This window comes from Leucoraja erinacea, chromosome 15, assembly GCF_028641065.1.
Source record: "Leucoraja erinacea ecotype New England chromosome 15, Leri_hhj_1, whole genome shotgun sequence".
Classification (NCBI taxonomy): Eukaryota; Metazoa; Chordata; class Chondrichthyes; order Rajiformes; family Rajidae; genus Leucoraja; species Leucoraja erinaceus.
The window spans coordinates 44933237-44961052 of NC_073391.1; the positions used below are offsets into that span (position 1 = coordinate 44933237).

Below are 27816 nucleotides of genomic sequence, written 5' to 3' on the forward strand. Positions count from 1 at the left end.
GCGCGCTTTCCATTGGCCCGTTCCGCAGCAGGCCGGTTGAGCATGCGCGGGTGGCGGCGACAAAGAGAAGGCGGGAGGTGAGAGGCCGCGGGGCAGATGATTCACAGACGCCGACGGTGGTCCCACAAACGAATATGAAAGCGCGAACGTTACCCACCAAGCCCAGGATGAAACGATGAAAGCAGCTACTCGCCGCTGGTTTTCCGTCCCGCTCCGGACTGGTCTCTGCAGACGACAGTTGGGACCCACGACGCATGCGCTGTAAATTCGGGGATCGACCCTAAATCAACAAAAATAAAACGCAAGGACCCAGGGAGCGTCTGTAAGTGGGAAATTACCGAATCAAAAAAAAACGCCAGTGAATGAAGGTAAGGTGGTGTCGGAGCGCGGCATATCTGAAAAAGAGGGATAAATGCAATTGTAAACCAGGCCACAGTGTTAACATTCTTAAATTTGCCGATGACACCATTGGGTGTGTGGTTGGTAGTGTGGATTGATGGCACCGTCCCCAGCCATCAATCGGCTTCTGAGGTCATCTTTAGACTTTGGAGATACAGCATGGAACAGGCTTTTCGGCTCACGGAGTCGAGGCCGACCAGTGATCACCCCCATTAACTGTTTCCTTCGCACTAGGGGCAATTTGCAGTTTTACTGAACACAATTAACCTACAAACCTGTGTGATGTTGGAGTGTGGGAGGAAACCAGAGTACCTGGGGAAAACCCACGTGGTCACAGGGAGAACATACAAACTGTATAGACAGCACCCGTAGTCATGATCGATCCTGGAGCATTAAGGCAGCCACTCAACCGCTGTCCACTGTGCTGCTATGTTACTAACCCTGATTTATCCGAATCCTTTCTTGCTTCCGGTTACCACACTAAACAATCCATTCCCTCTACCACCAGCTCCCAGGGGCGACTGTGTGTACCAGCTACAAAATGTTTTGAAGTTACTTAAGTGAGCTACTCTGACAGCACCATCCAAATGCACAACCTCTGCCAACAAAAGAAAAGGTAATAGGTACACAGGAACAGCAGCAGCAGACCAAGAATAAAATCATAATAGCTGACAGATATATTCTACAGTCGAGACGCATTGGCTCAAGTTTGGCTGACATAAATTCTTTGTGTTTCTGAGGTACAGTCAAAAGCATTTGTTGTGTGCTAACCAGTCAACAGAAAGACAATACACAATTACAATTGCTCCATTTACAGTATATAGACCCATGATAAGGGAATGACAATCGCTCCATTTACAGTGTATAGACACATGATAAGGGGATAGTGTTAAGTGCAAGGTAAAGCCAGCAAAGTCCAATCAAGTATAGTCTAAGGGTCACCAAAGAGATAACTTGTAGTTCTGGACTGTTCTCGGGTTATGGTAGGATGATTCAGTTGCCTGATAACATCTGGGAAGAAACTGTCCCTGTTTTCACACTTCTATACCATTTGGCTGATGTGACAGGAGAGTGACCAGGGTGTGACTCATCCTTGATTATGCTCCTGGCCTGGCGGAGACAATGTGAGATATAAATTGAGTCAATAGAAATGAGGTTGGTTTGTGTGATTGTCTTGGCTGCATCCACAATTCGCTGTAATTTATTGCGGTCTTGCATGCAACTGTGATGCTTACTGATAAAATGCTTTTTATGGTGCATCTGTAGAAGTTGGTGAGAGTTGCAGGGAACGTGCCAAACTTCATAAGCCTTCTAAGGAAGTAAAGGCATTGGTATGCTTTCTTGGTCATTGCTTCAATATGGATGGTCCAAGTTCATTCTCTTGGAGCACCTTGCATCTGCACACTCAGACCTCTCTATTCTCAAGAACAAATGTGAAATGAAAGTAACATGGTTGAAGTACTCATTGAACCAGCTATCTTTGCCCAGTTATCACCACGTCCCCACCCTCAGGACTTCTATTTATTCTGATGTTTGATCATGTACTTAGTAATGGCTTTTGTAAACTCTTTTACAGGGTATTTTAAGTAATGGATTTGCAGCAAGCAAACTCAGACCAATTTTTGACTGTCATTCAAGACATTGGGACCTGAAGGTCATAGTTTCTATATTAAAAGAAAAAAACATTTCTGTATTCCATGAAAAACATATTAAACCTGCCGGGCTGCTAAAGATCCAAGACTAGAGTGTGCCAGCATGATGATTGTGAATGCACCTTTAACCATTTACACAGGCTGAAAAAAATATTCACAGGAAAGACTCAATACACGTTCTGTGTGGGGACAAAGTCTCATATGATCAGAGAGTCTGCATGACAATCAGCCCATGGAGAATCCATGTAAATGTGTGGACTGTGGGAAAGGATTCAATTACCCTTCCCAACTCGAAACCCATCAGCGCACACACACCAAGGAGAGGCCATTCATCTGTTTCATGTGCGGGAAAGGATTCACTCGCTCGTCCCACCTGCTAGCACACCAGCGCATTCACACCGGGGAGAGGCCTTACACCTGCACCGTGTGTGGGAAGGGATTCACTGAATCGTCCAAGCTGAAGGCGCATCACCAGGTCCACACTGATAAAAGGACATTCAATTGCTCCAATTGCGAAAAGAGTTTCAAAAGCTCACAGTACCTGCGAAGACATCAACAGATTCACACCACGGAGAGGCCCTTCATCTGCTCCGTGTGTGGGAAAGGTTTCACCCACTCATCCAAACTTCTGGTGCACGAGCGAGTCCACACAGGTGAATGGCCGTTCGTCTGTTCCGTGTGCGAGAAGGGTTTCAACCAGTCGTCTGACCTGCTGACGCACCAGCGTGTTCACACCGGGGAGAGGCCTTTCACTTGCTCTGTGTGCGGGAAAGGATTCACTCGCTCATTCAACCTCCTGGTGCATGAGCGGGTTCACACCGGCAAAAGACCGTTCCCTTGTTCAGTTTGCGGGAAGGGGTTCACTCAGTCCTCCCATCTGCTGATCCACCAGCGGGTCCACACCGGTGAGCGGCCATTTTCCTGCTCCGTGTGTGGGAAGGGATTCACTTGTTCGTCTAGTCTCCTGGTGCACCGACGAGTCCACACAGGAGAGAGACCGTACTCGTGCTCTGTATGTGGGAAAGGATTCACTTCCTCGTCGAGCCTTTTGGTGCACCGCCGAGTTCACAGCGGGGAGAGGCCATTCCCCTGCTCCATCTGTAGGAAGGGATTTACTCAGTTGTCCAATTTACAGTCACACCAAAGGGTTCACAAGTGATTTTATTCTAATGCAATCATGGCAGTTAATCACATCCACAGATGACCCATGATGTTCCTGAGAGACAAGCTTTGATTCTGTTGATTTTACGCAACTCCAGGTTGGGGTAGAGGATTTATTAAATACTGCACAGGTATTAAAAATGTTTTTTCTTTTAATGATGTGTGTTTGATTCTTGATCATCCAACTCCGTATCCTGTATCTGCTTTCTCTCCATACGTCCTGATCCATTTAGCCACAAGGGCCACATCTAACTCCCTCTTAAATATAGCCAATGTACTGGCCTCAACTACATTCTGTGGCAGAGGATTCCAAAGATTCACCACTCTCTGTGTAAAAAATGTTTTTCTCATCTCAGTCCGAAAAGATTTCCCCTTTACCCTTAAACTGTGACCCCTTGTTCTGGACTTCCCCAACATCGGGAACAATCTTCCTGCATCTAGCCTGTCCAAACCCTTAAGAATTTTGTAAGTTTCTATAAGATTCCCCCCTCAATCTTCTAAATTCTAGCGAGTACAAGCCGAGTCTATTCAGCCTTTCTTCATATGAAAGTCGTGACATCCCAGGAATCAGTCTGGTGAACCTTCTCTGTGCTCCCTCTATGGCATGAATGTCTTTCCTCAGATTAGGAGACCAAAACTGTACGCAATACTCCAGGTGTGGTCTCACCACAATACTCCAGGTGTGGTACAACTGCAATAGGACAAGCACATCTCTTGAGAGAAGGAATGGGTGATGTTTCGGGTCAAGACCCTTCTTCACACGTTCAATTATGGCTGATCTTATTTTCACCCCAACTTCATTCTACCTTCTGCGCAACATTGACACCCTCACTAGTCACAAAGTCACTCCAATCAGTCTGCAGAAGGGCCATGGTCCGAAATGTCATCTGTCCATTCCTTCCAGAGATACTGCTTAACCTGTTGAGTCCCTTCAGGACTTTGTGATTTACTCAAGATTCTAGCATTTGCAGTTGTTTGGGTCTCTGTGTCACGAATACATCTTGCAAGAGTTTCATCTGCTGACAGCTACATTACATGATTCAGTGTGTAGGAAGGAACTTCAGATGCTGGATTAAATCAAAGATAGACACAAAAAGCTGGAGTAATTCAGCGGGTCAGACAGCATCTCTGGAGAAAAGGAATGGGTAATGCTTCGGGTCGAGTCCCTTCTTCAGATTGAGTCAAGGGAAATGAGAGAAATGGACGATGTTGCAACAAGATAAAGAACAAATGAATGATAGATATGCAACAAAGTAACTGATAAAGGAAACAGGCCGTTGATCGCTGTTTGCTCGGTGAGAACGAGTACAGACAAGGAACCTCACCAAGACTACTCAAGCTTTTACGACTTGGGTGGGGAGGGATGGAGAGGGGGATATCTGGGTTACTTGAAGTTAGAGAAATCAATAGACAACTGGGTTAGACAATAGGTGCAGGAGTTGGCCATTCGGCCCTTCGAGTCAGCACTGCCATTCAATGTGATCATGGCTGATCATCCACAATCAGTACCCTGTTCCTCCCTTCTCTCTATATCCCTTAACTCCGCTATTACTAAGAGCTCTATCTAACTCCCTCTTGAAAGCATCCAGAGAACCAACCTCCACTGCTCTCTGAGGCAGAGAATTCCACACATGTAGGCGCTGTGTAGAACTGTGTGATAATGTTTTTCCTCATCCCCGTTCTAAATGACTTACCACTTATTCTTAAACTATGGCCCATGTTTCTGGACTCCCCCAACATTGGGAACCTGTTTCCTGCTTCTAGCGTGTTCAAACCCTTAATGATCTTATATGTTTCAATAAGATATCCTCTCATCACTCTAAATTCCAGAGTATACAAGCCCAGCCGCTCCAATCTATCAACATATGACATCCCGGGAATTAACCTCGTTGTAAGCTGCCCAAGCGAAATTTGAGATGCTGCTCCTTCAATTTGCGTTTAGCCTCACACTGATTAGGTCAGGAAGTCCAGTGTGGGAATGGGAAGGGGAATTTAAGTGTTCTGGCAACCGTACACGATCTGCCGGCCCTACACGATTCAGAATCCTACACGATAAGACCATCCTGGCTCAGACGGTCTAAGCCCGCCCACCTGCGCAGCGATTGGTTGGAGGCCCACGCCGCAGCTCCAGCCTTCCTACAACTCCACATTCTATTGGATCAGTCTCACGTCAATCACTCGAGCTGCGTGGTCTGGGCATGCGTAGACTGGGACGAGAGACAGGCGCGTCGCAGGTAAGAGGGGGTCGGCTTCACAAACGCTGATTGTGAGATTTAAACTGATCTTCTCACTATCGGAACCCTAAAGCAAATAAATAATGAATGCCCAGACCCCCCACCACCTTTCCGCGTTTTCGGGGGATTAACCAGCAGCTGCTGGAGCAGCGCGCACAGCCCGCGCCGCCCCAGGGAGCGTCCTCAAATCAAGGGGAAATGGCCAGGGAGTGTCTGTAAATCGCAAAACGCAAGGACTAGGTGGGGGAGAAAAGGGAGGTGCAATGGTGACTGGAAGCAGGGTGAGGGGGAAGGGGAGGGGGTGCTACGGTGTTTGATAACCATTGAGCAGCAAATATCAGAGGGACAGGGAAAATAAACAAAAACAAGTGTGAGGTGTTTTACTTGGTCGGTCGAATGTGAGGGGAAAGAGTTTAGGATAGTAAGAACCCTTAACAGCACTGATTAAGGGCTAATGATTCTTTTTTAAAGTTGTGAGACAAAAGGATTGAAAAGTTGTGAATTGTGAATCCAGAGAAAGGAATGTAGGTGGATGGAGAAGTGTTTGGTGAAATGGTCACCAAGTCTACACTTGGTCTCGCAGATGTACAGGAAGCCATATCATGAATAATGGATGCAGTAGAAGATGTTATAAGAGATGCACATGAACCTCTGTCTCACTTGGTCACAGAAGAAGTAGGAAAGAAAGCACATGGTATGGTTGCCTTCCTCAGTCAGAAGGTATAAAAGTATAAAAATAAGGAAGTCATGTTACAGCTTTACAGGACATGGCAGGCACGGTGCAGGGCAGGCACGGTGGCGCAGCAGTAGAGTTGCTGCATTACAGCACTTTGCAGCGCTGGAGACCCAGGTTCTGACTACGGGTACTGTCTGTACTTTGAATTTGTACATTCTCCCCGTGACCTGCATGGGTTATCTCCAAGATCTTCGGCTTCCTCCCTCACGCCAAAGACGTACAGGTATGTAGGTAAATTGGCTTGGCATAAATGTAAATTGTACCTCGTGTTTGTAGGACAGTGTTAATGTGCGGGGATCGCTGGTCAGCGCGGACCCAGTGGGCCGAAGGGACTGTTTCAACGCTGTATCTCTAAACTAAATAAACTAAGACTTTCGAGTTTTGTCATGTACTTGGAGTTCTGCATGCGGTACTGGTTGCCGAATTACAAGAAGGAATGTGCCGACTTTCGAGAGGATGCACAAGACATTCCAGAGAGTTCAGTTCAGGGCCCTTTGACGGGACAGAGTATGGGGGGGGGGAAGCTGGACAAGAGAGATGAAGGCGGGGCCAAGCTTGGCAAGTGACAGGTGAGGAAGGATCGATTGACAGACGTGTGGAATAAGTGACAAAGGATAAAGGATGAAAGTGTGTTCAATAAGGAAAGAAGAGGTGGAGCCTAATCTGATTCCTTTCATGTATGCATGACAATGACTTCTGTAAATGTCTTTCACAGGTGAAATTCAATGGAGGATTTGCAAATGAGACAATCAAACCAGAGCCCGACTGTAACATCACACGGACAAGGACACACACAGAGTGAGAACAACCCAGTGCGCTCAGTGCACCTTAATTAATACAGCTCGAGTTAACATCAAGGAGAGATCGTGTACCTGTTTTGTTTGCAGACAAGTCTCCAATTGATCATCCAACGTAGAGAGTCACAGGGACACTCAGATCATGGAGGATCAGTGTGAATATGAGTGTGGGAAAGTGTTAAAGTTCCCAACCCAGCTGGAAACTAGTGAGTGCACTCACACCAAAGGGAGGCCGTTCACCTGCCCCGTGTGCGGGAAGGGATACACGCGCTCGTCGCACCTGATGGTGCATCAGCGGATTCATACCGGGGAGAGGCCGTACAGGTGCACCGTGTGTGGGAAGGGATTCACTGAATCGTCCAAGCTAAAGGCGCATCACCAGGTCCACGCCGATCAAAAGGCATTCAATTGCTCCTATTGTGAAAAGAGTTTCAAATGCTCACAGTACTTGCGAAAACACCAGCAGATTCACTGCACGGAGAAGCCTTTCACCTGCTCAGTGTGTGGGAAAAGCTTCACCCACTCATCCAAGCTGCAGGTCCACAAGCGAGTCCACACGGGTGAATGGCCGTTCACCTGCTCTGTGTGCAGGAAAGGATTCAACCAGTCATCGCAACTGCTGACACACCAGCGGGTTCACACCGGGGAGAGGCCTTTCACGTGCTCTGTGTGTGGGAAGGGATTCACTCGCTCCTTCCACCTTCTGGTGCACGAGCGGGTTCACACCGGCAAAAGACCGTACTCCTGCGCAATGTGCGGGAAGGAGTTTGCTCAGTCCTCCCACTTGCTGATCCACCAGCGGGTCCACACCGGGGAGCGGCCGTTCTCCTGCTCCGTGTGCGGGAAGGGGTTCACTCAGTCATCCAGCCTGCTGACGCACCAGCGGGTTCACACCGGGGAGAAGCCGTTCACCTGCCCTGCCTGCGGCAAGGGCTTCACCTCTTCGTCCAGCCTCTTGGTCCATCGCAGGGTTCACACCGGCGAGCGGCCCTTCCCCTGCTCCGTCTGCAGCAAGGGGTTCATCTCCTCATCCATCCTGCTGCGACACCAGCGGGTTCACACCGGAGAGGGACTGCACTCCTGCGCAGTGTGCGGGAAAGGATTCACCTGCTTGTCCAGTCTGCTGGTGCACCGGCGGATTCACTCGGGGGAGAGGCCCTTCTCCTGCAGCGTGTGCGGGAAAGGATTCATTCGATTGTCCAACCTGCAGTCACACCATGGAGTTCACAAATGATTTCGAAACAAACTGCAGATGCTGGTTTATACCAATGATAGGCACAAAGTGCCAGAGTAACTCAGCGGGTCAGGTTACATCTCTGGAGAATAAAAGATGGGTAACATTTTGGGTTGGGACCCCTTTTCGAAAGCTACCCAACCTGAAATGTCATCCATCCCTTTTTTCCAGAGATGCTGCCGCTCCAGCACTTTGTGTTTATCTTCAATTCATAAATGGTAGCTGGCTTTGCATTGCACTGTGCCTGCGCTCTTTGATCCTCTGCGGAACTTATTACTACAGTGCTATTATCACAGCTGGATTTTAAGGTAATGCTACGGTTGTTATGGGAGATTTCAACATGCAGATAGACTGGGAAAATCAGGTTGGTGTTGGACCCCAAGAAAGGGAGTTTGTTGAGTGCCTCCATGATGGATTCTTACAGCAGCTTGTACTGGAGCCAACCAGGGAGAAGGCAATTCTGGATTTAGTATTGTGTAATGAACCAGATTTAATAAGTGAACTCGATGTAAAGGAGCCATTAGGAGGTGGTGACCATAACATGATAAGTTTTAATCTGCAATTCGAGAAGGAGAAGGGAAAATCAGAGGTGTCAGTATTACAGTTGAACAAAGGGAATTATGGAGCCATGAGGGAGGAGCTACCCAAAGTTGACAGGAAAGATATCCTAGCAGGGATAATAGTGGAACAACAACGGCAGGTATTTCTGTGAATAATACTGAACACGGCCGTCCGAAGAGGGGTGCGTTGGGTGCGACCGCACCCCCCTTTTTGCCCCCTAAGAAAAAAATTACAAACAAAAACAAAAAAATCGAGAGAGAAAAAAAGAAAGAAAAAAAAATCGGGGGGAAAAAAATCAGCGTTTCCACTTTGGAAACGGCCAGTTCTCCGTTCTCCCGTCGCCGGGCGGGAGTGGCTGAATCTGAACCCAACGGCTGTAACCCCAACATCAGACGCCTCTGTGGCGGAGCTGCGGCGGAGCCGGCTCCCCTCGTCGCCCCCCGCCGCCGGAGCCCAAGCCATCTTCCCCCCGCACCACCCCCGCTTGGCCCACGCCACCCCCTGCTGCGCCCACGCCACCCCTGCTGACTCTTGCTGGGTCCACGCCACCCTCGCTGACCCCCACTGGGCCCACGCCACCCCCACGGGGCCCCCGCTACCCCCCCTGCACCCCCGCTGGTCCACACCACCCCCTGCAGAACCCAACTGGGCCCAACCCCCCCCCCTCGATCCCCACACTACCTCCGCTGGCCCCAACACCACCCTCGCTGACCCCTGCTGGGCTCACACCACCCCCGCTGGGCACACGCCACCCCTGCTGACCCCCGCTGGGCACACGCCAGTCCCGCTGGGCCCACGCCACCTTCATCTTCGCGCCCCTGCCCGCTGGGCCCGCGCCACCTTCATCTTCGCTGCCCCTGTCAGAAAGAGGGGGGGCGCCCCTGTGAGAGAGAGAGAGAGAGAGAGAGAGAGAGGGAGGGAGGGGAGAGAGAGAGAGGAAGGAGGGGAGGGGAGAGAGAGATGGGGGAGGGAGAGAGAGGTGGAGGGGAGAGGGAAAGGGGGATTATCTTTAGTGAGATTGCAAAATTAAGTTATGTTTTAGAGCTATTATATTTTCTCCTCCATATGAATAATTTTAAACAATATCAAATAATATCAAACAATTGGAACTGCTTTCTTTTCCTTGATAACAATACTGAAAAATATGAATTGCATAGTTTGTGACATAAATATATTAATTATTAGACCAAATGCAGACCCCGTTGGGTCTGTTCCCCCAACGTGCGGTTGTGGGGGGAGGGAGGGGGGGGGCTGGAAAGGCAGCATGCAGCGTCACACACACTGACTATCCGCCCCCTCCCCCCCCCCCCGCACTCACGCTAATTACCCCCCTTGATATTATATTAATATTATTAGTTTGCTCCTTTTACCCCATACACACCCTATCCACTGACGCATAGCCCCCAACTTGCAGTCACATCTAGAGAGGGGGGGGGGGGGGGTAGAGGGTGAGGGAAGAGAGAGAAGGGGAAAAGAAAGAGAGAGAGACAGAGACACAGAGAGAGGGGGAAAGGGGGGGAGGGGGTGGAGAGGAGGATAAGGGGGGGGGTGGGTAAGGGGGGAAAGGTGGGGGAGGAGAGGAGGAAAGAGAGAGGGTGAGAGTGAGGGGAAGCGAGTGGAGGGTGAGGGTTAGAGGTGGGGAGCAGCGAGGGGTAGGGAGGGGGAGGGAAGAGGGTAGGGGGTGTGGAGGGGAAAGAGGGGAAGAGAGGGGGGAGAATGGGAGGAGGGAGAGAGGGAGGGGTGAGAGGAGAGGGGGGGGTGAGGTGGGGAGCAGGGAGTGGGAGGGAGGGTGGAGGGAAGGGGGAGGGGGGTGTGTGGAGGGAGGAGGGGGAGGAAAAAAAGAGGAGAGAGGGGGGGGGAGGAGGGGGGGGGGAGGGAGGTGTGAGAGGAGAGGGGGGAGGAGGGGGAGAGGAGCAGAGAGGAGGGGGGGAAAGGAGAGGGGGAGGGGGGGATGGGGAGAGAGGAGAGAGAGAAAGGAGAGAGACGGGGGAGAGAGAGAGAAAGAGAGAGGGATAGGGAGAGAGAGAGACAGGTGGGGAGAGAGGGGAGGGGAGAGAGAGTGCCTTTTTACTTCAACCCAACCCCCCCATACAACCATTTGCAGGCATTGCTTACTCACAGTTGTGTGGACATTTGTTCAGTCATTCAGAGCTCAGAGTGCCCTCCAGCTTGCAGACACTGATTGAGGCACAACACTTCCTGGTTTTATACTCCCTCCCCCTCCCTCCAGCGGGGGCAGCAGAGAGAATGGGGAATTTTGTAAAAACATTAATATTTCTGTCATTTTTGATCGAGAGGACAAATCCTCGGCACACACGCGGCAGAGCGGGGCTCTGAGCGAGGTGGCCAAAAATGACGGCCGTAGTTGGCGGCGTTCTCTCGGAAATCGCAGCAGAGATGGCCAAAAGCGGTCAAGGACAGAGATTTAGTAATATATAGATATACAGATGTAACATTTCCATTTCGAGATCGGGGGGGGGAAGGGACAAATATGGGGCAAATATGCGTCAAGCCGATAGCCTAATCGTTAAAGAGTTAAAAAATAGCCTAATCGATAAAGAGCTGAGAAGAGGAATCAGAGCTGCCATGGAAAGGTATTCTGAGAAGTTGAGGAGCAAGTTCTGAGCTAATGACTTCTTCAGTTTGGAAGGGCATGCAAGAAATCATCAGCTATGAGGAAAGCCCCGCCCCCGCTTTTTCGACAATCATCAGCTGACAAACGACCTGAATGAGTTTTACCGCAGGCTTGAAAAACAGAAACGTAACCCTGGTACCCCTTCCCCAACAAACACAGCCAGACCCCAGTCTGCAGAGAATGGACCCTGCACCCTGTCCTTCCCATTCACCACTTCACACCTACTTAAGGCAAGACTCCAGTATGAAAAGAGTGGAACCTTTCCCACCCCACCCAACCACTTCACACCCACTCACAGCCTGACCTCAGTCTGCAAAGACTGGGCCCTTCTACACCCACCCCACACCAATCGCACCCAATTATTCATTTTTAACCAGTCCCTGCAAAGATGTACTGTCCCTGCCTGTCCCTCAAAGTCTCCACTATTGTCCCTGTACCCAAAAAGGTAAGGATTACCGGTCATAATGACTACAGGCTTGTTGAAAGGCTTGTGCTGGCCAAGCTGAAAAATATCACAATATCTCTGCTGGATCCTCTGCATTTTGCATATTGGGCCAATAGATCTGTTGATGACGCAGTCAATCTGGGCCTGCACTTCATCCTCCAGCATATAGACCGACATGGGACCTATGCAAGGATTTTGTTTTATTGATTTTAGCTCTGCGTTCAACACCATTGTGCCAGAGCTACTACGATCCAAACTTTCTGAGTTGACTGTGCCTGAACCCCTCTGTCGGTGGATCACCAGCTTTCTGACAGACACGAAGCAGCAGGTGAGGCGGGAAAGCATACCTCGGACCAACAAACGCTCAGCATAGGAGCACCGCAAGATGCTTACTCTCCCCTCTTTACTCTCGCCACACCAATTACTGTACCTCCACAGACACCTCGGTCAAGCTTCTCAAGTTTGCGGATGACACAACCCTGATTGGACTGATCCAGGATGGGGACCTCTGTACTCTTTTCACTTTGACATCTTTCCTATAACATGGTGCCCAGAACTGACCACAGTATTCTAAATGCGGTCTCACCAACGTCTTATACAACTGCAACATGACCTCCCAACTTCTATACTCAATACTCTGACTGATGAAGGCCAGTGCCAAAATACTTTTTGACCACCTGATATACCTGTGACACGACCTTCAAGGAACCATCAACCATTCCTCTGCCCACCAGGCTAATTGATCCAGATCCTGCTGCAATCTTTCACAACCATCTTCACTATCTGCAAAACCACTCACTTCTGTATCATCAGCAAACTTGCTAATCTTGCCCTGTTCTGTAACGTTTCACAGAGTGCTGGAGTAACTCTGCGGGTCAAGCTGAGTATAGAAGTTGGGAGGTCATGTTGCAGTTCGATAAGAAGTTGAGGCCGCATTCAGAGTATTGTGTTCAGTTCTGGGCACCATGTTATAAGAAAGATGTCATCAAACTGGAAAGGGTGCAGTGAAGATTTTCGAGGATGTTGCCAGGACTAGAGGGCCAGAGCTATAGGGAGAGGTTGAGTAGGCTAGGACTCTATGTCATGGAGCACAGGAGGAGGGATGATCTAATAGAAGTGTATAAAATCATGATTTGAATAGATATGGTTGAGTCTTTTGCACAGAGTAAGTGAATCGAGGAGCAGAGGACATAAGTTTAAGGTAAAGGGCAAAAGATTTAATAGGAATCTGTGAGGTATGTTTTTTACACAAAGCGCTGTTGGTGTATGGAACCAGCTGCCAGAGGAGGTAGTTGAGGCAGGGACTATCGCAACATTTAAGAACCAGACAGGTACATGGATAGGACAGGTTCGGATGGATATGGATCAAACGTGGGCAGGTGGGACTAGTGCAGATGGGACATGCTGGGCCGAAGGGCCTGTTTCCACACTGTATCACTCTATGACTCTATCTTTCCCTCTCAAACCCATTTCCTGCCTTCTCCCCATTACCTCTGACACCCATATCAATCAAGAATCTATCAATCTCCTCCTGAAAAATGTCCATTGCCGATCTCCACAGCTGTCTGTGGCAATGAATTCCACAGTTCACCACTCTCTGCCATAAGAAATTTCTGCTCATCTCCTTCCTAAAGGAATGTCTTTTAATTCTGAGGCTGTGGCCACTGGTCCTCGACTTTCCCACTAGTGGTAACATCCTCTCCAAATCCACTCCATCCAGGTTTTTACCAGGTTGGGACAGACGGCAACAGCTTCACGCCGTGTCCCAAAGCTTGTGTCCTGTCCCGCATCACCCAAGGCAGCAGAGATGTTATCGGAGAGGGCAAGCACCGTAACAAAGTAGCTCACGATGGTTTGGGTAACATTCAGGAATGTCTATGCATGTCACATCATGAATATTACTGAAGAACGGTCTTGACCTGAAATATAATTTGTACCTTTTGTCCAGAGATGCTGCCTGATCCACTGAGTTACTCCAGCACTCTGTGACATGTCACCTATCCATGTTCTCTACAGATGTAGCCTGACCCGCTGAGTTACTCCAGCACGCTGTGAAACGTCGCCTATTCATATTATCCGCAGATGCTGCTTGACCCTCTGAGTTACTCCAGCACTTTGTGACTATTTCCCCCACCTGCCCAAGCCCACTCTCACCTCTCCTTTCCTATGTTCCTTTCCACCCATAAACCTCTCTCTGCCTTTACATTTCACTCCTCTTTTAAATCTGTTATCTACTTATCTACATGCAATTTTCTTCTTTTTAGTCATAGAATGATGCAGTGTGGAAACCGGCCCTTCAGCCCAACTTGCCCACACCGACTGACATGTCCCATCTAAACTAGTCCCATTCACACGCGTTTGGCCCATATCCATCTAAATCTGTCCTATCCATGTACGTGTCCAAATGTCTCTTAAACATTGGGATAGTACCAGCCTTAACTACCTGCTCTGGCAGCTCGTTACATACACCCAGCACCCTTTGTGTGAAAAAGCTACCTCTCAGATTCCTGTTAATTTCTGAAATATTGGTCATAAATTTGGTACAAAAATGCTCCAAAATAAGGCTCAGAATGCATCAGAGAGCATCTAAAAACCCTGGCATCGAGGGACGTCGCGCTCGTGATGAGCGCAGCGCGCACATTATTTCACATTACGTTTTATGTAATCCTGTCATGCCACTCCCCTTTTTGAAAAGCTTCGTACGGGTCTGCAGAAGGTGCAGGATCAGCTAATTCCAAAGATTAGAAAGATTCCAAGGGGAGTAAGGGGCGCCTGTGGCTGACAAAGGAAGTCAAGGACAGAATAAAAATAAGAGAAGCAGTATAACATAGCAAAGATGAGCGGGAAGCCAGAGGAGTGGGTAACTTTAAAAGAGAAACAGAAGATAATTAAAAAGGCAATACGGGGAGAAAAGATGAGGTACTAAGGTAAGCTAGCCAAGAATATAAAGGAGGATAGTAAAAGCTTATTCAGATACGTGAAGAGGAAAAAAATAGTTAAGACAAAAGTTGGACCCTTGAACAGGTGAATTTATTATGGGGATCAATGAAATGGCACACGAGTTCAACAGGTACTTTGAATCCGTCTTAACTAAAGAAGACACAAACAATTTTCCAGATGTACTAGTTTCTAGAGGATTTAGGTTGACGGAAGATCTGAAGGAAATTCACATTAGGCAGGAAATGCTGTTGGGTAGACTGATGGGACTGAAAGCTGATAAATCCCCAGGGCCTGATGTTCTGCATCCCAGGGTACTTAAGGAAGTGGCTCTAGAAATCGTGGACGCATTGGCGATCATTTTCCAATGTTCCATAGATTCAGGATCAGTTCCTGTGGATTGGAAGGTAGCGAATGTTATCCCACTTTTTAAGAAAGGTGGGAGAGAGAAAACAGGGAATTATTGACCAGTTAGCCTGACATTGGTGGGGGGGAAGATGCTGGAGTAATTTATAAAAGATGAAATAACGGCACATTTGGAAAGCAGTAACAGGATCGGTACGAGTTAGCATGGATTTACGAAGGAGAAATCATACTTGACTAATCTTCTGGAATTTTTTGCGGATGTAACTAGGATAATGGACAAGGGAGAGCCAGAGGATGTAGTGTACCTGGACTTTAAGAAAGCATTTGTTAAGGTCCCACATAGGAGATTAGTGGGCAACATTAGAGCACATGGTTTAGGGGGTAGGTTACTGACATGGATAGAAAATTGGTTAGCAGACAGGAAACAAAGAGTAGGGATTAACGGGTCCCTTTCAGAATGGCAGGCAGTGACTAGTGGAGCATCGCAAGGCTTGGTGCTGGGACCGTAGCTATTTACAATATACATCATGATTTAGATGAAGGGATTCAAAGTAACATCAGCAAATTTGCAGATGACTCAATCTGGGTGGCAGTGTGAACTGTGAGAAGGACGCTATGACGATGCAGGGTGCCTTGGAAATGTTGGGTGAATGGGCGCATGCATGGCAGATGCAGTTTAAAGAGGATAAATGTGAGGTTATCCACTTTGGTGGCAAAAACGGGAAGACGGATTATTACCTGAATGGTGTCAAATTGGGAAAAGGGGGAAGTCAACGAGATCTGGGTGCCTTTGTTCATCACTCACTGAAGGAAAGCATGCAAGTACAGCAGGCAGTGAAGAAAGCTAATGGCGTGTTGCCCTTCATAACAAGAGGAGTTGCATATAGGAGCAAATAGGTCCTTCTGCAGTTCTCCGGGACGCTAGTGAGACCACACCTGGATTATAGTGTGCAGTTGTGGTCTTCAAATTTGAGGAAGGACATTCCTGCTATTGAGGGAGTGCAGCATAGGTTCACGAGGTTAATTCCCGGGATGGTGGGACTGTCAAGTGTTGATAGAATGGAGCGGCTGGGCTTGTGTACTCTGGAATTTAGAAGGTTGAGAGGAGATCTTATTAAAACATAAGATTATTAAGGGCTTGGACACGCTAGAGGCAGGATACATGTTTCCGATGTTGGGGGAGTCCAGAAACAGAGGCCTCAGTTTAAGAATAAGGGTATGCCATTTAGAATGGCGGTGAGGAAAACCTTTTTACCCAGAGAGTTGTGAATCTGTGGAATTCTCTGCATCAGAAGGAAGTGGAATACAATTCTCTGGATGCTTTCAAGTGAGAGTTAGCTAGAGCTCTTAAAGATAGTGGACTCAAGGTATATGGTGAGAAGGCAGGAACGGAGTACTGAATGTGAATGATTAGCCATGATCACAGTGAATGGCGGTGCTGGCTCTAAGGGCCAAATGGCCTAATCCTGCAACTTTTGTCTATAAACTACTTTTCCCAAATCCCCCAAATAGTTGCAGGCTAACGTGTCCGTTCCTTCAGGGCCATGGCAGAGAATCTGTCGCGAGGCTGCAGCTCGGCAATTTGCTTGCACACACAACCGCTAATTCTCCTACAATTCGAAGGGTGGGTGTGATCCAGACTATTCACAATTTGAATCTGTGACCCCCATTGGCAACCTGCCTGCTGGCCATCTTGGTAAATCCAGAGCTGTGTTCCCAGCTGCTCCCAAGTCGAATACCTCCCTCTCAAGGGAGTTCCATGTTTCGTTCATCCCTTCATGTTCCTTGACAGAAAACATGGATACCTTGCACTGTAGCTTGAAGCAGAGAGTGTCCGTCCTCTCCACACCCCCACCGCTTCCTCCTTCGATCCGCCCAGAAGTCATGGAATGAGTCCTGGAATTGGTTGTTGTATCTCGGTGGGGGCGCTGCAAGCCGGCAGACCTGCCTGCCAGCAGCATGTTAGTTTGTTACTACTTTTTTAGTGTTGTTTTTTATGTTGTTTATGTCACCTCCCCCGTGGCTTAATATCGAGGATTGGTGCGGCCTTTCCCGGAGACGTGCCCGGGGCGTCAGCGGCGGGCGCAACGTGGACTCTTGTCGTGGAGCGCTCGGTTCGCTGGCCAGCGGCGGGCTGAAGCCGGGGTCTGCAGAGCTCCAGCCAGCGCGGCGTCCGGAGCCTGGGATCCCTCGTTGGGGACCCGGGAGGAGTAGAGCTCCGACTGCCGGCCCGCGGCTAACTTCTACCGCGGGCGCGGCAGGGATTTACCATCTGGAGCGGGGTCCCACGCCGGGGACCCCTGGAGGGGAGCTCCGACTGCCGGCCCTGCGGTGCTTCCGGCTGCAGCGCGGCGGGGACTTTAGATCTTCGACCGCCGGCCTGCGGTCTACAACAACCTGAAGCCGCGGTACAACAACCTGAAGCCGGTGGGGAGGCACCATTCGGGACTTACCTGGACTTTACCTTGCCTGAACATCTAGACACCTGCAGCGGCGGCTGCGGAAGGTTGAGGTCCCGGTCACGGGGGGAAATGGAGGAGGACTGGCCAAATTTTGTGCCTTCCACCATAGTGATGAATGCTGTGGTGGATGTTTGTGTTAAATTTTTCTTGTGGTTTTTGTGTGTTCTTTTTTCATTGTACCGCTGACAAATTCATTTCACTTGCACTTTGTGTGCAAGTGACGAATAAAACTAATTGATTGATATCTCGTTAAAGTGTAAGTACAGATAATTCTGCTGTAAAATTTTGTGTATAGAAAATCATGTTATAAATACAATTTGGCTGTGAAAGGGTAAGGAGTTAGTGAGTTTCAGACTCGCAATAACAACAGTATTTTCCTGCAGGATTTAAAAAAAAATAAAAAGGTATTTTCAAAGGCAATGCGTTTATTATCATTACCACAAGTTAAAAATACTAAAGGTTGTATGTTGCATTGTTTAATAGAGTTTCATTGCACCACATAGACAACATACAGCACGGGAACAAGACCTTTGGCCCACAATGTTCGTGCCGAACATGATGCCAAACTAAAATCAATCTCATTTGTCTGAAAGTGATCCATACAGTTCCATATCCATGTGCTTATCTACGAACCTCTTAAACTTCACTATCGCAACTGCGTTCACCACCACACCTGGCAGCGTGTTCCATGCTCCCACCACTCTGTAAAAATGTTGCCATGTACATCTTTAAAATTTGCCCCTTTCACTTTAAAGTTGGTCACTTTAACCCGTGACATTTGCACCCTGGGATAAAGATATTGACTGCCTATCCTATCTATGCCCCTCATAATTTTCTACATTCCGCTTAGCCTCTGACTCTCCAGTAAAAATAATAAAAATTTGTTCAACATCTCCTTTTACCATACAACTTCTTCACCACTCTATCTACTTGTGTTGCCACTTTCAGGGAGCTATGGATTTGGGCCCCAAGATCCCCCTGTATATCAATGCTCTTTTGGATCTTTCTATTAACTGTACACTTTGCTCTTACTTTCAACCTCCCAAAGTGCAACACCTCATTTTTGCTAGGGTTAAACTGCATCTGCCATGCCTCTGCCCATTTCTGCAGCTGACCTATATCCCACTGTATCGGGAGGTTTCACGGCAGTCGGGTCACGACCCATGACCCGTACAATTGCTACTCTACTCCAAATGGAGTACACGCGATGAACTGCAGGTAGGCACTTACCATTGTTTCCAGCGTAGCGGGCTCGTTAAAACCCGCCAAAAATGGCAATTTTTGCGTTGTAAATAATTATGGAAATCGGGATAAGCGTGTGAGACATTTATCCTACTTCTGAATTCCAAACGTGAGGAGAAATGACGGTAGATAGAAGCGAGAGCTCAAGGGACAACAACAGCCAGAGTGCTTAGCGATAATTGGCCGTTTGCTCACTGCATTTCATCAACTAAGGCATTATTTGTGTTTTTTCTTGATTCCTTTGGCATCTAAAAAGTTTCAGAAGTGATAAATCTGGCTGGAAATTTTTTAAATCGCCCATGGTTCTCAAGTGGGTTTTTACATACAAAATGAAAATGCCCATCTGAAGAAGATTTTACAGTCAGATTTACCCTAGATCACCCTAGATCCTCTGGCCACTAGAACATCAGGGTGATTGTTTGTGTCCTCCTCAGTGAAGACGGATCCAAAGTACCTGTTCAACTCGACTTCCATTTCCTTGTTCCCCATAATAAATTCGCCTTTTTCAGTCTTCAAGGGTCTTAACTATATTTTGCCTCTTCACATACCTATGTATTCTCAGTTTTACATGATAATTCTCTCGAAATGGTGAAGAAGGGTTCCGACCCGAAACATCGCCTATTCGTTTTCTCCAGAGATGTGCTGCCTGGCCAGCTCAGTTGCTCCAGCGTTTTTGCGTCCAGCTGCGGTAATGAACCAGCATCTGCAGTTCTTTGCGACAGAAAGATTCTGAGTTGGTGCCTCTCCAAGACAGACGTGAAGCTCACCATTTGACCTGTTTTTACAAAATGTTAAATGGTCAGCTCGACATAGATTACAAGACCTACACCAAACCCAAACCAATTAGGAGCAGACGAGGGCATTCGATCCAATTTGTGATTCTAGCTACAAAGACAGATGTATACAGCAATTCGTTCTTCCCCCGCACAATTAAAGCATGCAATAATCTCCACCCTACTATAATTACCCAACCAGATGCAACTAAATTTAAAGTAGCCCTTTCTTCCCAATGACCCTTTCTGGCTTAAGTCCTCCCTCCACCACCTCCAGTTTAAATTCCATTTGGAATATTTTGGAGGACCAAGAAACCAAGAACCAAGAACTGAGAGTCCCGCCCCCCCCTCCCCCTTCCCTCCTTGATTGGTCGGCGAGGACCCGACTCGTCGCTTTCCATTGGTCCAACCGGGACGTCGCTCACAGCAGGCTCAGTTCCACTGAGCATGCGCGTGCGCCGGCGGCGACAAAGAGTGACGCAGAAGGTAAGAGGCAGGGAGGTAAACGGACTGCAGCCGGTGCTGCCCTTTCATGAGCCGCCCTTGTTCAGAGTATAAAACCAGGATATTTACCGCTGGATCCCGGCACGAAACGACGGATATTCTCCCCCCCCCCCCCCCGTCCAGTGCCGCTTTCCGCCTCCTCCCGTTTGCTTTCTTGACGAATATCCACAAACGGCCGTCGGCTGCCCAGGCGCATGCGTAACAACCTCTGGGAACGTCCTTAAATGGAGCCAAACGAGGGTAGGGAGCGTCTATAAATAAAAAAAGAAATGGCTCCAGACATGGTGAAATAGTGTCAAATAACTGGTCATAAAGCCTCGAACTTACATTTCTGGCCCTTATTTTCAGAAATCAACACAGTACATTACCTATTTTGGTAAGTGGAAACATTAACATTTCCCCCACAAAATTATTTAAATTGATTCAAGGATAATAATTCAATTCAATTAAATCGAGTTTATTATATCCACAAATTCCTTGAGGTAGAGCCTCTTGCGTGCAGCATCATCACAGGCACGTTTACACAAAGACACAACAGCATAACTTCTGCAATACAATGAAAAGAAAAAGACTGCAAAAAGCAAGACAATAGTATAAAACCGTCCACAGTAGTACAATAAGTGATTTGCAGTGTTCCATGTTGAGGCTGGATCAGGCATTGGTTCAAGATCGTGCTAATTGTGGAAAAGTAGCTGTTCTTGAAGCTTGAGTGGGGTTTCAGGCGTCTACCTCCTGCTCAATGGTAGCAACAGAAGACGGCATGGCCTGGATGGTGTATATCTTAATGATAGATGTCACTTTCTTGAGTCAGTTCCTCGTGCAGACGGTTTTGATGGTGGGCAGGACTGTGCCTCTGATGGTTCGGCTGATCAACTAGTCTGTGGCCTCTTGCATTCCTCTACATTGGAATTGTCAAACCAGTTTATGATGCACTCATTACCTTCAGCAGTGCATCCGTAGAAGTTTGAATGTTCGATGATGAACTGAATTTTCTTAGATAGCTGCAGCACTGATGCATTCTGCTCTTTTAACTCTTCCTTTAAATCACAGCTTTTTAAATATTTTCTCAAATGGCCCTTATTCAAGCTTTGTATGGCTTGATGTTAAATTTTATCTCAGTTAGTTCCTCTAAATTCTCTTGGGATATTTTACGAAGATGAAGACATTAATATAACTGCAAAATCTATAAGAGAGAAAGAAATCTACATGAAATACAAATTCCAAAATATATCTGAACTGGGAGCTTTTGGCAAAAGGCAAGCTTATAAGAAGGTGGAGGATAAAGAATCAGAGAGACAGATTGGATATGTAAAGAAGAAAACCACAAACTATAACGTTTTGGTGGTTGAGTAAATGGCATCATATATGACAAAGGAAGCTGGCTGGGAGGAAGTAATGGTGTTTATAGTAGTGGGAGAGTCTAGGACCAGAGCGTACAGCCTCAGAATAAAAGGACGTAGCTTTAAAATGGAGAAGAGGACACATTTATTTAGCCAGATGGTGTTGAATCCATGGAATTCATTGCAGCGGACTGCTGTGACGGCCATGTCATTGGGTATTTTTAAAGCGTAGATTGGTAGGTTCTTGATTAGTAAGGGCATCAAAGGTTACGGGGAAAAGGCAGGATAATGAGGTTCAGAGAGAAAATTAGATCAGCCTTGATGAAAGGCAAAGCAGACTCGATGGGACGAATGGCCTAATTCTGCTCCTATATCTTATGGACAAATTGTAACTGAAGCAATGAGTTCAGTGGGATCTGTTAAAAGACACTTTATTTTACATTCATTTTGCAATGGGATATTGCTGCAAGGTTTATTGGCAGGTGTATTGACATGGATAGAGAACTGGTTGGCAGTTTAGGTTTATTGTTGTCACATGGACTGAGTTACAGTGAAAAGTTTTTTTTTACCTGCTATTCAAACAGACCAGACAACACTGTACTAAAATACAATCGTCAAACTCTGGAACAATGGACGTGTCCTTCCCGATCTCGCCTAACTGTGACTGTGACCCTTGGTTCTGGACTCCCCCAACATCGGGAAAATTTTTATTGCATCTAGCCTGTCCAATCCTTTAAGAATTTTATATGTTTCTATAAGATGCCCTAAATTCCAGTGAATACAACCCCAGTCGATCCATTCTTTCATCATATGTCAGTCTCGCCATCCCTGATGAACCTACGCTGCAATCCCTCAATAGCAATAATGTCCTTCCTCCAATTAGGAGACAAAAATTGGACACAATACTCCAAGTGCGGTCTCACCAGGTCCCTGCACAACTGCAGTAGGACCACCTTGCTCCTAAAATCAAATTATCTCACAATGAAGGCCATTAGCTTTCTTCACTGCCTGCTGTACCTGCATGCTTACTTTACGTGGGTGATGTACAAGGACACCCAGGCTTCGTTGCACCTCCCCTTTTCCTAATCTGACACCATTTAGATAATAATCTGCCTTCCTGTTCTTGCCACCAAAGTGGATAACCTCGCATTTATCCACATTATACTGCATCTGCCATGTGTCTGCCCACTCACCTAACCTACTTAAGTCACCCTGCAGCTTCATAGCATCCTCATCGCTGCTCACACTGCCACCCAGCTTTGTGTCATCCGCAAACTTGGAGATGTCACATTCCCTCATCTAAATCGTTAATATATATTGTAAATGACTGGGGTCCCAGCTCCGAGCCTTGCAGCACCCCACTAGTCACTGCCTGCCATTCTGAAAAGGACCCGTTAATTCTACTCTTTGCTTCCTGCCTGCCAACCAGTTCTCTATCCATGTTAATACTACTGCCCACCAGTTCTCAATCCATGTCCAGATACACCACATCCACTGACTATCCCATATCCATTCTACTTGTTACATCCTCAAAAAATTCCAGAAGATTCGTAAAGCATGATTTCCCCTTCATAAATCCATGCTAACTTGGACCGATCCTGTCACTGCTTTCCAAATATGCTCTCGCACCTTCAAAGTCTCCTTTCTTTAAGTTCAGGACCATATTATGGTCAGTTGTTGCCCAAGGTGGTCTGCAGAACAAGATCGCTAACTATTCCTTCCTTATTAACCAATTCCCAATCTAGGATGGCCTGCCATCTAGTCGGTTCTTCTACATATTGGATTAAAAACCATCCCGTATACATTCCAGGAAATCCTCCTCAGCGCTGCTACTAATTTGGTTGGCCCAATTTTTATGTAGATTAAATTCACCCATGATATCTGCTGTACCTTAGCTACACGCATCCCTAATTAAATGCTTGCTATCCCTAACCTGCTGTTTGGTGGTCTCTATACAACTCCCAACAAGCGTTTTCTCCCTTGCCTATTTCGCCGTCCTACCCATACCGATTCTATTTGGATAGACCCAGACTAATTGGAGAAAGTCAGCATAGGTTTTGGTTTATTATTGACTTGTACCAAGGATTAGCAAAAAGCTTTGTTTTGCATGCTCTTCAATCAGATCAGATAATATTATACGTAAATACAATCCTCAAACTTAAGTATAACAGGTAGATACAGAGTGCATGACCATGTGTGTGGAAGTTGGAAAGGGTGCAAAAGGGATTCACTAGGATCTTGCCTGGGCTTGCAGACTTGGTTATAAGTAGAGGTTGGATAGGCTGAATCTTTTTTTCTTCAGAACATAGGAGGGTGAGGATTAGGCAGAAAATAGCTCCAAGTTACATGAAATAGTAGTTGTGAAGGAGTGTCCTTACATTGGAGGGAAATGCACAATGGTGTTCCCACAGATTAGTATTTTGTCGATAGAACTGTACAACTCAGGAACAGATCCTTTCGCCTACAATATCTGTGCCAAACATGATACGGTAAAAAGCAATCTCCTCTGCCTGCATGTGATCCATATCCCTCCATATGTATGTGCCAGGGTAAAAGCCTCTTTGTCATATCAACCTCCTCCACTACTCCTGGCTGTGCATTCCAGACATTCATTGCTCTATTATAAATAAAAACCTGCCCAGCACATCTGCTTTAAACTTTGCTCCTCTCAACTTAAAGCCTTCTAATCTTTAACATATCCACATTGGGAAAATATTCGGAATCACAGATTTACTTGATAGGCATAAATTACTTGGATTTAGGTGTAGCGGGGAACAAAATCATGATAGTGTAGATGTACAAAGTCTCTTGCCCAGAGTAGGGGAATTGAGGGCCAGAGGACATAGGTTCAAGCTGAAGGTGAAAAGATTACTAGGAATCCAAGGAGTTCACATAAAGGGTGGCGGGTGTATGGCTGCCAGAGGAGGTAATTGAGGCTGGGACTACCCCATCATTTAAGAAAGAGTTAAGGGCCTGTCCCACCAGCACATGCGGCGAGCGTGACCGATCGTGGTCGTTTGAGCCGTACGGCCTCGCGGGGCCGGTCCCACTTCGATCACCGGAGCCATATGGAGTTGTGCGGGGCTGGTCCCAACATCGCGCGGGGCTCCGAAAGGTCAGGGCAGGGCAGATTCGGAAAACGATGAATAATACTTTTGTGTATCAAATGGTTACATATGACTTCCATTCCTGAGCCAATTTCACTGTAAATCAGAAATGGCTGTTTTCTATAGCTACCCTTATCCCACCCGCTCTTGCTTGATTACACTTGCTAGATTTAATCAAATACTCAACCTAACATTCCCCATTATAAAAATAATGCAAGATATAATGCATCCTGTCAATAATGGACATGTTATTTCATTATGACAATTTTGAAAAATGGTTTGAAATATATGGAAGAATTTGTGTAAAGTCAGATTTCCAAAAAACGGGTCATTGTTACCTCAGATAGCCCCTGTAATGTTTGAAGAAGATATATTATTTCCTAGCGAAACCCACTTATGCCCTTTTTCCTCCAGACTTGTGTTACAATTTTAAAATGTTACTTCCGTGTTTGACAAAGGCTAAATAATAAGTTATCAATTTAATTACATGTATATTATTCTGTTCATACCCTACTTTCGATTAGAAGAAATCAATTCTATAATGGACTGATGCACCCTCTACTTAAAGGGAGACAACTCCCACTGTGATCTCATTTCTGGTTACCATACTGTTACTTGATTAAATGGGATCCACTATGTTTAGAATAGAACCAGGCTGAGGCTTTGCCTTCTGCTGATGTAGTGAAATGAGAGTCAAGGAAATAATGTAAGAAATGCAATGAATTTCTGTGCATGGTGAATGGAGATTCACAGGGTGTATAAGAAGTGGATTCAGTGCTTCAGGAAAATGTAAGGAAACAAGGTTCTGAAAATATGGATTTAGATGTCAAATCAGTTCTTATCCTAACCGTGACAAATCTTTTTTACAGGGTGTAATCAGCAGAGATTTGCAGATGGAAAACCGGATCCAAACTTCACATCAAAATATGACTGTCTCTCAATTTTATCACTCTTTGGATATAAAAGGAGAAATTTTAATCTCTTCTGTCTGTGGCAAAAGATTTCAGACATCACTTACTGGAAAAACACTGCGACACATAATGAATGCTGTGGAATGAACTTCAACTAGTTACTGAGCCTGAAAGATCATCTAGTCAGTCACTTAGAGCTGTGAGAAACTACATCTGGTGTGTGTGTGTGCATGTGTGTGTGTGTGTGGTCGAGGCTTCATTTGATTGTCCATCCCAAAAGAACACAGGGACCTCGGATGATGGAGATGTTGTGGAAATGTAGGGACTGCGGGATGGGATTCAGTGATCCATCTGATCTTGAGACTCATCAGCGCAGTCACAGCAAGGAGAAGAGGTTCACCTGCCCCATGTGTGGGAAACAGTTCAATCAGTTATCTGACCTCCTGCGACACGAGCGGGTTCACACCGGAGAGAGGCCATTCACCTGTACAATGTGCGGGAAGGGCTTCACTCAGTCGTCCAACTTGGTGGCACACCAGCGACTTCACACTGGAGAGAGGCCTTTCAACTGCTCCCTCTGCGGGAAGGGGTTTGCATACTCCTCCAACCTGCTGCGGCACCAACGAGATCACATTGGCGACAGGCCGTTCACTTGCTCGGTGTGCGGGAAGGCTTTCATCCAGTCGTCCGACCTCCTGATTCACCAGCGGGTCCACACCGGGGAGAGGCCATTCACCTGCTCGGTGTGCGGGAAGCAGTACACTCGTTCGTCCAACCTCATGACGCACCAGCGATCTCACACTGGGGAGAGACCATTCTCCTGCTTTGTTTGCGGGAAGGGATTTGCGCAGCTCTCTCATTTAAAGTCACACCAGCGAGTTCACGCCGAACGCAAAACCTTTGACTGTCCGAACTGTGAGAAGAGCTGCAGAAGCCCAGAGGACCTGCTGAGGCACCAGCGAGCCCACACTCAACAGAGGTTGTACCCCTGCTCCGAGTGCGGGAAGGGATTCACTCAGTCGTCGCACCTGCTCAAGCACCAGCGAGTGCACACCGGGGAAAGGCCGTTCACCTGCTCCATGTGCGGGAAGGGATTCAAATGTTCCTCCAACCTGCTGATGCATCAGCGGATTCACACGGGGGAGAGACCGTTCACCTGCTCGATGTGCGGGAAGGGATTTGCCCAGTCGTCCAGTCTGCTGACGCACCAACGGGTTCACACTGGAGAGAAACCCTTCTCCTGCTCTGTGTGTGGGAAGGGGTTCACTTGTTCATCCAACTTGCTGGTGCACCAGCGGGTTCACACCGGGGAGAGGCCCTTCTCCTGTTCAGTTTGTGGGAAGGGTTTCACTCAGTCGTCCCACCTGCTGATGCACCGGCGAGTTCACACTGGGGAAAGGCCCTTCTCCTGCTCGGTGTGTGGGAAGGGTTTTGCCCGTTTATGCAATCTGCAGACACACCAGCGAGTTCATAAATGATTGGTGGATTTGAAAGACATTAAGTGCTGGAATAACTCAGCGGGTCAGGCAGCATATTTGGAGAACATGAATAGATGGCGCTTCGGTTCAGGACCGATATAGGTATTTTATAGATTTTATAGATATGTGAAAAGAAAGAGATTAGTTAAAACAAATGTAGGTCCCTTGCAGTCAGAAACAGGTGAGTTGATCATGGGGAACAAGGATATGGCGGACCAATTGAATAACTACTTTGTTTCCGTCTTCACTAAGGAAGACATAAATAATTTGCCGGAAATAGCAGGGGACCGCGGGTCAAAGGAGTTGGAGGAATTGAGTGAAATCCAGGTTAGCCGGGAAGTGGTGTTGGGTAAATTGAATGGATTAAAGGCCGATAAATCCCCAGGGCCAGATAGGCTGCATCCCAGAGTACTTAAGGAAGTAGCTCCAGAAATAGTGGATGCATTAGTAATAATCTTTCAAAACTCTTTAGATTCTGGAGTAGTTCCTGAAGATTGGCGGGTAGCAAATGTAACCCCACTTTTTAAGAAGGGAGGGAGAGAGAAAATGGGGAATTACAGACCAGTTAGTCTAACATTGGTAGTGGGGAAACTGCTAGAGTCAGTTATTAAAGATGGGATAGCAGCACATTTGGAAAGTGGTGAAATCATTGGACAAAGTCAGCATGGATTTACGAAAAGTAAATCATGTCTGACGAATCTTATAGAATTTTTCGAGGATGTAACTAGTAGCGTGGATAGGGGAGAACCAGTGGATGTGGTGTATCTGGACTTCCAGAAGGCTTTCGACAAGGTCCCACATAAGAGATTAGTATACAAACTTAAAGCACAAGGCATTGGGGG

General features: G+C 47.1%; 1 protein-coding gene across 1 annotated transcript; it reads left to right on the forward strand.

The window, feature by feature from the left end:
- LOC129703864 (zinc finger protein 585A-like) lies at positions 1-27572 on the forward strand. The gene is made up of 6 exons (XM_055646540.1): positions 1-368; positions 1976-3209; positions 5312-5446; positions 7088-8210; positions 11487-11544; positions 25701-27572. Exons 2-6 carry the CDS (start codon positions 2284-2286, stop codon positions 26972-26974), a joined length of 3516 nt encoding a protein of 1171 aa, XP_055502515.1. The 5' UTR covers positions 1-368; positions 1976-2283; the 3' UTR covers positions 26975-27572.
- The last annotated feature ends 244 nt before the right edge of the window (positions 27573-27816 follow it).